General features: G+C 42.1%; 1 protein-coding gene across 1 annotated transcript; it reads left to right on the top strand.

The window, feature by feature from the left end:
- LOC134447090 (lysosomal protective protein-like) lies at positions 1-10,841 on the top strand. The gene is made up of 11 exons (XM_063196375.1): positions 1-236; positions 1,128-1,239; positions 1,853-1,987; positions 2,940-3,098; positions 3,405-3,496; positions 4,181-4,271; positions 4,879-5,040; positions 6,231-6,358; positions 9,169-9,331; positions 10,189-10,278; positions 10,491-10,841. The coding sequence occupies exons 1-11, from the start codon at positions 1-3 to the stop codon at positions 10,569-10,571; spliced, it is 1,449 nt and encodes a 482-aa protein (XP_063052445.1). The 3' UTR covers positions 10,572-10,841.
- Positions 10,842-11,799: the final 958 nt, after the last annotated feature.

Raw genomic sequence — 11,799 nt, 5'->3', positions numbered from 1 at the left:
ATGGCAGACATGGACAACAATAAAGACCACAGAGCGTGCCAAGCAGCCTCCAAAGTGTTCACCATGCTCCTGTGGTCCGGTGCTCTTTTTGTCTCTCTCTGCCTCGCCGGGGCGGCAGCCCAAGGAGGGGCCGACGCCGATTTAGTGACCAGCCTGCCAGGTCTCACAGAGACCCCCAACTTCAAGCATTACTCAGGCTACGTACAGGCTGGCCAGGGAAAGTACTTCCATTACTGGTGAGACACAACAAAGCCTCTCCATGTGTTTATTTATCTATTTGAGTGACGGTTAGGATTTTGGGAGGATGCTTGATGTGAAGATATTGTCAATGAATTTTATTTGCAATCAAGACTTTGGAAAACAATATTACATTCCGGAAAAAAGGGTATTTACTGGATCCGAATTCAAGATGATAATCATATAATCTATTGCAACCAGGGTAGCTCTGAATACAGGAGGAATCATACACCACTCCAATGTATTGTTGACATCTTCATGCTCCTCTATGCTGCAAGATAAAAAGAGAGAAAAGTCCACTTCAACCTGGATTTTTTGTGCTCCTCCTTTTAAAAAAAAATGTTTTGAATAAAAGTCTGAAGAAGGGTTTTCACCCGAAAAACATCACAGGAAAAGAAAAAAAAGAAGTGGGAGCAAGAAAAGAAAAACCTGGTTGTAGCGGACTTTTCTCTCTTTTTATCTGGTTATTTGTTTGACCTGCTCCCAGGTCAGACGTTTGGATGGGCAAGCTTTTACATAGCTATCTTCCACACACCGCACTCATCCGTCTTGTTGGTGCGTCTCTGAAGTAATCAAGTAGTTAGGAAATGGATCGCACTCAGTTTTTTCTTCTTTCTTGTTTTTTTTCTTTCTATTCAAACATTGCAGGACTGTCCCTGCAATGTTTGAATAAAAAGAAAAAAATAAGAAAGAAGAAAAAACGGAGTGCGATCCATTTCCTATCTACTTGATTGTCCCTGCAATGTTTGAATAAAAAGAAAAAAATAAGAAAGAAGAAAAAACTTAGTGTGATCCAATTCCTAACTACAAGCTTTTACCAACTCCATCTGCTTCCAGATCTATGTGCTGTTACGTACTCCATCTATGTGCTGCTACTGTACCTCCTGCAGGTTTGTGGAGTCTCAGAATAATCCCTCCAGCGATCCGCTGATCCTCTGGCTCAATGGAGGCCCGGGCTGCAGTTCTATGGAGGGCCTGCTCACTGAGAACGGACCCTTTCATGTGAGTCTGGGAACCAATGCACTACACTCTCCCCTCTCATAGGCACTTCCTTTCAAAGCATCTTCACGCAGATGGGCTCACCAGGGTAGCCAGGCCATGCCCTCCTAGTAACTAGTCAGGTCAAGAGCAATGCAAGTACTTTCTGAGTTCCCACAAATACGGGAACTCCTTTCACTTTGTCGGGAAGTAAACAACCATAAGCAAACCAAGGGAGGCGGGTCAACCATGCTGTTTGGGAAATGTTAATTGTTAGGCTCCTGGTCAGACCAAGTCTCGAAGAGATTTGAACGTCGATGATAATCAGGCTATCGTCGGAGGGCCCATTCACTCATTGCTGAAAAGACTCATAACTACTAATCATAACAACATTGCTATGACATTGCAGAGTAAGTAAGTAACACACTAAGACACTTTAAGTAACGCACTAAGACATAGTCATTACAGTTTCGGGGACAGTTCAGTTATAACAGGATCTGTGCAAAGGGGTTAGTTACCATCTTAAAACACCCCCCTTCTTCTCCTACTTATGTAATAGCCTACGGTTCACTAACCTGCTATCTATCTATGTGATTTTTTATTTTATTTTTGAATGTACCCATTCTGCTGTTTCTAGCTGAATGATGATGACACAGTCTACATGAACCCGTACAGCTGGAACCTGGTGGCCAACGTGCTGTACCTGGAGTCTCCAGCAGGGGTCGGGTTCTCATACTCCACCTCAGGGGACTACGCCACCAGCGACCCTGTGGTGGGTATTAAGAGTGTACCGTCACACCGGTGTGACAGGAATGTTCGGGCAGTGAAAGTTCTATAGAATTCTGGGTGCCATTCAATACAATTTGGAATTTTAGAATCTTGCATTGTTATAGAACACATTCTTTTTTTTAGAATGTTGAAAAACCCACACTCTTACCAGGCAAATACACCAGCCGCGACGTGATTGAAGCGACAGAGAATCGCTTCTGTGCAGCAGCAAGCAATACGAGCGATTGAAGCTACTAGAGTATGTCCGTTACAAGCAGAACACAAGCATTCAAACATTCCCATTGGCTGTCGTCACTGACCTCTATACAGTCATTGGCTGTCGCGTCTTGCCGCTGAACTGCGTCATAGCTCATTTGCATAACATTCCCAGGAGTTCAACTACAAACTGTCGCTCTCTGCATGCGAATCGGCTCTAGTCTCCAGAATCGCTTTTGTTGTGCTTTTTGTTGTTTGTATTATATGTGTTGTGTTTGTAAGTTAACGTGTCTATCTGCATCTGGAACTTTGTGTGTAGGCTGTCATTTTGAACAGGACTCCCTAGCAAAAAGAAACACTCAGTCTCAATTGGACAATCTGTAAATTAAGGATAAATTAACTTCATGGTCAGCAGGGCTGACTGTTATGTTTTTTTCCACGTTTTCTTTTATATTGACCTACACACTTTCCTGTCATATATTTTGTTATTATTTAGTGAGTGATTTTGAGGGGGCATCATAACATCATGTTACATTAGACTTAGCAGACACTTGTAACCAAAGTGACTTATACAGTTATTTACAGGGTATTGGTTACAGTCCCTGGAGCAATGCAGGGTTATGTGTCAATTGCTCAAGGGCACCTCAGCCATGGATTGAGGTTGGGATTCGAACCCGCAACCCTCAGATTTAAAGCCTATCTCCTTAACCATTAAGTCATTGCTCCACTGTCTCCCTTAGGTGGCTGAGGACAACTATGAAGCCTTGCAAAACTTCTTTGCCAAATTCCCCTCCTTCCAATCCAACGACTTCTACATATTTGCTGAGAGCTATGGGGGTATCTATGGACCCACCCTCGCCCAGAAAGTTGTCAGCAACCCTGGAAACATCACCTTCAAGGTATTTACATTCTTGCTTTATAGGCAATGACACTGACATTTATAGGCCTATGTGATATTTTTTCAAATGATTTTCCTTAGAGTATTTACTTAGTGTATGTACTTTTAGTGCATTCCTTCCTTAGTGCATTTACTATTTATTTGCGATGTATATTTAATTATGAAACATTTTAACCCGATAAGCACAACGTTATACATTTTTAACACATGTAATCATTTCCAATTTTGTCATTTTTAGTCCTCCATAATGGAAGGACCTATTGTATTGATTGATTGTTGCTATTGCATTGAATTGTTTCTTCCGTAGGGAATGGGGATTGGCAATGGAATGTCCAGCTATGCTTTGAATGATAATTCGCTGCTTTATTTTGGATACTATCATGGACTTTTGAGTGAGAGGTGAGTAATAACAGTAATAATTACTATAATCAAAATAGCTGTAATCATAATAACCATGATTATAACTGTTACACAATTATAATTACATTTTTATACAATAGTCATGTATAGTTAATGAGGAAAGTTATTCCAAGAATTGTATGATGTGACCTTTCCTATATGCAATGTTGATTCAACAATTAGAGAGTACACTGGGACCAAATACACTGTTAAATCTTTTAAATCAACTCTCTTAGTGTTGAATTAAGTGTGAAATGCAGTGTGCCTGGCCCTGCCAAGGTTCAAACGGTAGGGCACTGCACTGCTAGCCTATATCGGGGATCTGGGTTCGATTCTGGTCTGAGGTCATTTCCCAATTGTCCCCCATCTCTCTCTCCCACTCCCTTCCGGTCACCACCTCAAACTGTCCAATCAAATAAATGCATGAAAGCCTCAAAAAATATTTTGCAGCCCCTTAATGCACGCTGTACCTCCAGTGGCACGCTGTAATAGTCATTGAAAAGTTAACTACCACAGTACTACAATACTATGACATAACTCAGGACCTTTAGTAATGCACTACAACTGGGTCTTATCATTCTGATAACAGCAAATTTATAACGCCATATTTTAATGGGTTAAAATGACTGTGTATCTGGTGTTAAGCTGTGGAAACTGGCCTCTGTTTCTCCTTTTGCACTGCAGCTTGTGGAACCAGCTCAACCAGCAGTGCTGCTCTGGAGGCTCCTGCAACTTCCACAGCAGCAGCAGCAGCAGCAGCGACTGCAGGAACTTGGTGAGTCGGTTCAGCAAGAGGAGGGACTGCTGCTGGGATACTTACAAATGCAAATATGAATATGAATATTTTAATGGCCGCAAGTGGAAATTTGTCTTCAGTTTCACCACATACAAAAACAAAAACAAACATGAATCATTTACTTACTGGCAAGCATAACACCACACAAGCATCACAATACACTTTCACGCACACGCACGCACACACACACACACACACACACACACACAATTTTTATTTTAAAAAATCAATAAAATAGAGGAACATCTGAAATGTCAAAAATCACCAGAGCTGTCAACACGTCACTGATCTAGGTCTCTGACCTACATGTACATCTAGTATTGTATTAATGTAATTCATGTATTAATGGAGGAAGCGAAGGACAGCACTCATCAGATTTTTTTCTTACTTTATTTGTTTATGCCTTCATGGGTTATGTGGGATTCAGCAGTCAGTGAAAAACGAGAACAATTGTGAGAATCATTTGACGATAGTGTGAGCATGTCAACCACTATATATAATAATAAATAATTAATACTGCACTTTACTTATTTTCCACTAGACATCATTAGACACTATTTATTTTGGTTTGCCTGAATCTCCACAGGTGTACCAGGCCCTGTTCCTGATCCAGGACATTGGCCTGAACATCTATAATCTGTATGGAGAGTGCTATGGCGGGGCGCCCACTAGCGGCTATGCAGAGCGCTACGCTGCAGACGTGGCCAACCTGTTCAGGGACTCTGGCTTCAACTTCAAACCCCTGGTGGTGAGTCACACACACGTACACACACACACGTACACACGTACACACGTACACACGTACACACACACACACACACACACACACACACACACACACACACACACACACACACACACACACACACACACACACACACACACACATACACACACGCACATATGCATGTATACCATATGCACCAATGTGCAGTACAGTTCTCTTTGGTTTCAGCTGATGTTAGATTAAAGGTTTAACTCTCTAGCTACAGTATTGTCTTCACCCTACGTCATTTATTTGCTTGGTTTACTATACTGTACATACAAACACACACACACACACACACACACACACACACACACAAACACACACACACACACACACACACACACACACACACACACACACACACACACACACACACACACACACACACACACACACACACACACACACACACACACACACACACACACACAGTTGTGTACATTTAACACTAGTTGAATTTGTTGTCCTACTGAGTGGGTTGAATTAGGGCTGCAAAAAGTACTGAGGAAAAAGTCACTGTATCACTAGCAGTCCTATCATCCCATTCCTAGCCACCAGACTTAGGCGGTGTTTATACATACCCGGGTATTTTGATATACGCAGACCTTCTCCTTCGGATGTGCCTTTCGTTCACAAACAAACGAAGGTTTTCCCTCTATAAACGAAGCTCCAAAAAAACTCAGGCAAAAGTGGAGATTTTTTAAAATCTCCGGTTAGCGTTTGTATATAAACAGAGATAAACGGAGACTTGGATGGCACTACTTACGGCCTTAACGTATTTATGACAGCTCTCAACAGCACATGTATGCGTATTTGCCTTTGATGTGAACGAACATATTTCGCTAAGCAAAATGTTCGTTTATTAAAATACCCAGGTATGTATAAACAGCACCTTATACGAAATTCCGATTTGAATGAATTCGAATTCACAGTAATGCCATAATATGAACACTAGGAGGTGGTGTTCTATGTCCTCTCAATGGGTGGTGTAGATTAAATTAAAAGAAATTCAAGGTAATGACACCACCTAGTGTTCATATTATGACATTACTTTGAGTTTCAATTCATTCAATGCGGAATTTCGTACAAGCCTGCTAGCCACGGTTTCTTTGGCCCCTACCATACAGGATCTCACATCTGTCTTCCCTTTCCTCTGGCCCGGATGACAGGAGCAGGCCGCTATTCCTGGCGTGCCCATGTGTATTAACGCCACGGCCCTGTACGACTACCTCAACAGCCCCAGTGTGCGCACCGCCCTCCACATCCCCTCCTCTGTGCAGCCCTGGGCTCTCTGCAGGTCAGTCAAACTTGCTATACACAGACACTCACCGTGCACCCTGTAGCAACCCAATGTAAGTAGGCTGCCGGATGTGAGTGTCCGGATATCCGCCCGAGTATTTACGTCTATTTTACCTCAGCTACTCGATTTCGGTCGTGTATTTACGACGGTTTAACCTCAGCTACTTGATTTTGGTCCGATTTGAGTCTGACTGAAGATGGAAGGGACATAGGTGCCGTGCTTAAAGAGCCCTCAGCACATCGCCGTTTCGGCGACACCAGAGTTCCTTGATCTCCCAATCAAAAGAATAGGCCCGGTGACCAATAACATCAAAATAATTTAAACAAAATAATAAAATGAAATTATAACTTAAAACCGAATTGATTTGGGTGTGAAAATTAAACTGTCTCAACCGGGCACCTCACCAGGAATCCATCTAAAGATAACGGCGTTACTTTCTCGTCGGCATTCTTTTGTTTTTATTATCCAGGAGGACTGCGTGCGTGTCTAAGCAAATCATCCTGCCCTTTCGCAATGTTAAATAAAAGGTTTTGCACAAGACTATAGCCTAAAATAGGCCTAGATGGCATGCACTGTCACAGACACTGGAATAGCCCGTTTCGGAAGGCATTAAAGTCTCGAGTTTACCCAGTCTAAATGTAGAGCACTCGGGAAGCGTTTTACTCCTTACATTAGTGAAACATAACGTCAGGATAGCCTAAAAGAATATCTGGGCATAGCCTTCTCGCTGAGTTAAAACAGCAGTTATGCCGCATATTGTGTAGTTATTATTTGGTGGTGCAAAAACAACACGCGAAACCATGCCGCATATTGTGCCATTATTATTGGTGATGCCGAACAACAAAGCCAGATTGGTGACTGAGCCTGCCTAGTACATTTAGACATAGCCTACTCATTTCATGTACATTTAAAAGTGTCAGTGCAGAATTTAACTGGACGCTGAATATAAATATTGGAGCCTGTGTCCCTCCGTGTCTAGATATTGTACAGTCAGAGGCGCGCCTGCACGCTCTTATTTCTGTATTAGGCCGCCTATATGAAAATATCCTCAAACGGTCACAACATCAGAGGACCTTCGTGGTGGACGATACTTGCGGCGGGGCCGAGACCAAGTTGTTACGGGACAGTCTAATATTATTGAAGAGACAGACATGCTCGATACTTTACCCGGTCTAAATGTAGGCCTAGCACTCGAAAAGTTATGCCGCATATTGTGCAGATTATTTGGTGATGCCAACAACACATGAAACCAGGCATATTCAGTGGTGTAGTCTACGTAGAACGCAGGTATACGGAGTATACCCACTTCTAAATTTTAGGGGATTCAGTATACCCACTTAAAATTGATTGATCCATTAGGCCTATTTAGAATGGCATAATATATACAGTATACCCACTTCAAAAAAATGCGAGAATATACAGTATACCCACTTCAAAAAAGTAGACTAGGCCTACACCGCTGGGCATATTGGAGACTAGAGCCTATAATTTAGACATAGCCTATTCATTTTATCGTGTAACGTAGGCTAAACTTACAAGTGTCAGTAAAGAATCAAACGGGGCGCTGAAATATTGGAGCCAGTAACTTCGTGTCCGGTGGATATTGTGCAGAGGTGTGTGTGCGCGCGCACAACTAATTTATAATTTCTCTCCCATCTCTTTGCTCATCAAGCCTCCGATCTCCAAAAAGACACGGGCACTCAGGATAACTGTTTGCGAGATGTTTAAATAATGTGATGCACGTTCTTTATGACATGGCATTGTTTGGCCACCCTAAATTCAACATGACTGCATTCGCACATATCGTTTAAACATCCATGATGGAATTGTCACTCTTAATGTGCAAGTATTGGATATGAAAAAAATATCCTAAAACGGTCACAACACCGGAGGACCCGTGGTGGTGTGGTGGATATTTGCGGCGGGTCCGAGGCCGAGTTGTTACGGTAGGCTACAATCATATTATAGAAGGGACAGTCAGGCGACAAAGCGCGACTCACATCGGGTATCTGTGGTACCGCAAAGCATTCCTGATGGTGGAAATGAATGCAAATGCATGGAAATACTCGGGCGGATATCCGGGCACTCACATCCGGCAGCCTACTTACATTGGGTTGCTACACACCCCATGAGCTAATAACGTTGTCCTCCTCAGCACACATACCTTTCATGTACTGAGCGTCCTTGATGACGTCAAGCCTTGAGACAAGAGGCCAGAGGACGTAGGAATAAACTGGAGATTCAGACAGTCAACCTCATGATCAGAGAGACTGGAAAGAAACGAGACGTCATGCCTTTCTGCTGCGTAGACACAGAGGCCAATGCAGCAGAATCCTGTGCAGTATAAGCAGTATGACCCACCCCTTTGATGTTCTCGTCTCCAGCAGCAATTTTTGTGTGTGTGTGCTACTGCAGTTATGAAACATCACATTTGGAAGATGCTTGGAGTTAAATCTGACAAAAAACTTGTCTAATGCAGTGTTAAAAAACATTAATGTCATGATGGAGTGAAAATGTAAAGGCCTACATCCATTTAATAGAAAATCAAATCCCATTTTTTGACCATGTATTGAAGAATAAAAACCCACTTTGATTTATAAAATCAAAGAGAAACAGACTGAAAAACAGCTTTTACCCAACAGCCATCACTACACTAAAATAGGCCTATGCAACCAAAATATGTACAGTATGTATTTATTTATTAATTCATTCACCTAACAAAGAATTCTCAATTTAATTGTACTTGACAATGACAAAAATAAATTCCATTCTATTCCATTCCATTCCATTCTGCTATTGTGTTTCAGCCGCACGGTTAACTCCCAGTACCAGAGGTTCTACAGGGATATGACCTGGTTCTACCAGCTTCTGCTGAAGCAGGACCTCCAGCTACTTGTGTACAACGGGGATGTTGACATGGCCTGCAACTTCCTCGGGGGAAAGTGGTTCGTGGAGTCTCTAAAGCAGCAGGTGACCTTGGCTCAGCTCCGCTCCGCTCGGCAGTGCCCTGTCTGCTAGCATTAGCATTTCCGTTCACGCTAAACTAAGAGTAATGTTGACTGTTGAGTAAATAAACATGCGTTGGTGGGGGACGGTCTGGGAGTTGTAGTAGCAAGTGGAAGGTGACCGATTATGCAGAGCAGTGTGCAGTGGCGTGCACAGACATTTTGAAGGGCAGGTGCTGAGGGCGGCTGTTGGAGGCATGGGGAACTTACGGCTGCCTTACTGGGCTTTATCAGCTTTGTGGGCTTTTCAAGCCTTTATTATGAGACAGGACAGTGAAGGACAGACAGGAAGCAAGTTGGGATGAGAGACAGACGGGGAAGGGCTGGCAAAGGACCCGGACCGGGAATCAAACCCGGGTCGGCCATGTTGTAAACGAGTGCCCCACCGTTAGGCCACGGCAGGGCCTCATTTGTATATGAAGAGTTCAGATGCAAAACGCCTAAGTGCCATTTCAGAAAATAATCTTAATTCATTTTTATTTAATACAAAGCTATCAACATTGCATATTTTTTTATTTTATTTATGTAATATAACTATTTATATGTATTATCAAGTACATGAATGTAAACCAAACCAACAACGGGGTTCTCTAAAAATGTAGAAGTGCAGGTCTTCAGAAATGGAGTTAGGGGTTTTTGCATCTGAACTCTTCATATTCTCATCTTAACAATGTGACAAAATAACTTCCAAAGAACTTTCAAAAAGGGCCTTAGTTGTCCAGTAGGGCAATGGGGCAGGTGCTTTAGCATCACCTCGTCCCTATCTGTGCACACCTGTGGCAGTGTGTGATCGCAATGTCCTTGGTTTTGCTATTACCACAGGAGGTGAGCCCATACCAGCCGTGGGACTACCAGGACCAGATCGCTGGCTACGTGCAGCAGTATGAGAAGATCACTTTCATGACAGTGAAGGTAAGCAAACAGTGTTTATCATAGAGACCATTATGTGGCAATAATACACCACAAAATGTCTGTCTACCCCACCATTTCTACTTTATTGTCAGAGAGAGACCATCTCTCTTTCCCAACTCGTTAAATCAATAAATTCCTGTCTCTCTCACTATCCTATCTATATAAAAAATCCTGACTGTTGTCTTGATTGCACTATGTTTTCAATTGCACAGGGATCCGGACACATGGTACCACAGTACAAGCCTGGCCCCGCACTTCAGATGTTGAAGAACTACTTGGCTAACTCCTACTGATCCCTGTAAATGTGTCAGATGCTGAAGAACTACCTGGCTAACTCGTACTGATCCCTGTAAATGTGTCAAAGTTTAATTGGGACTCATACGCATCATCCCTCAGGTTGCAGGTGCATTACATTGGGACAAACATCTGATAGAGTAAGCATCGAAATGTTAGTCTGGTGTTTTCACCTAATAAATGGTTTAAACATTAAGCTGCAGTGCACTCCAACTTGTCTCTTCAATCTCAGTAGATGTGTTTTGTGTCAGAGACAGACATCCCGTGTAGTCAGCATATTGTATTGTGTCACTGTTGTGAAATAAACAATTACTTCCTTTACACCTGGCAGTTGCGTTGTTCAGCAATCCTGTGATGTCTGGCTATGTGAAGCTACAGTGTTTTTCAATGTGGGCTTGCCTGGAATTCAAATGGGGTCACCTGAAATGTCACCTGAAAAGTGTGTGAAAAAAGAATACTGATAAATATGACTAGTTACAGTAATATAACATAACCATTCAATATTCTGTTTGGAACACCATTTACAATCTCAGATGATCATAAATATCTATAGGTCAAATAGCCAACAACATATGTAGCTCAGTCATGTTTAAATTTTTGTCATGAAAGAAAAAACGTGTATGGGTTTGTCAGATATTTGGGATGTCAAAATGGGGTCATGTACCAAAAAAGGTTGGGCTAGGATGAGTATGGCATGTGTTATGTGGACACTGGACAGCAGGGGGAGCAAGAGATGTAATTCTGGTGATGCTTGAATCAGATTCCTGTCATTTTTAGGGGACAAAGGGGTCAAACCATCTGAGAGGAAGAAGATTCAACAAGACAAAAAAAGAAAGAACACAGCTGTAGTGCCTACACAGTGAAAATCTTTATTGACATTAATATCCATTAGGTAGTCTTTTAATAACTTACATACACATTTTAAATATACTGTTTGTATTAGAGTATTTACATAAGTACACATACATGACAGCAACAGACATAACGGATGGTCGTAGTATAATGTGTCATATGATGATAACCATTAACAGATGCTACACCTCCTCTCATTAGATACCCTGTAGTATAGACCCGAATTGAAGGGCTTTTTTTTTACCGAGAGAGGGGACTAGACGTGTAGACAGAGACACAGCAAAAGAAAAGATATAGTATAATATTTTCATTATATTTACACATCTTAATTAAGTCAGCCTTGCCGGGTCGGTGACAGAAAATAAATATATGGTG

The sequence above is a fragment of the Engraulis encrasicolus genome, chromosome 4 (assembly GCF_034702125.1).
Source record: "Engraulis encrasicolus isolate BLACKSEA-1 chromosome 4, IST_EnEncr_1.0, whole genome shotgun sequence".
NCBI lineage: Eukaryota > Metazoa > Chordata > Actinopteri > Clupeiformes > Engraulidae > Engraulis > Engraulis encrasicolus.
This window is presented reverse-complemented; position numbering and strand designations above follow the sequence as displayed.

What these genes read in the sequence shown, in the direction of transcription:
- LOC134447090 (XM_063196375.1), top strand. Translation starts at nt 1, where the DNA reads ATGGCAGACATGGACAACAATAAAGACCACAGAGCGTGCCAAGCAGCC. An exon ending in ACGCCACCAGCGACCCTGTG is followed by an intron (nt 1,988 to 2,939) that starts GTGGGTATTAAG and finishes TGTCTCCCTTAG; the next exon opens with GTGGCTGAGGACAACTATGA. An exon ending in CTGGAAACATCACCTTCAAG is followed by an intron (nt 3,099 to 3,404) that starts GTATTTACATTC and finishes TTTCTTCCGTAG; the next exon opens with GGAATGGGGATTGGCAATGG.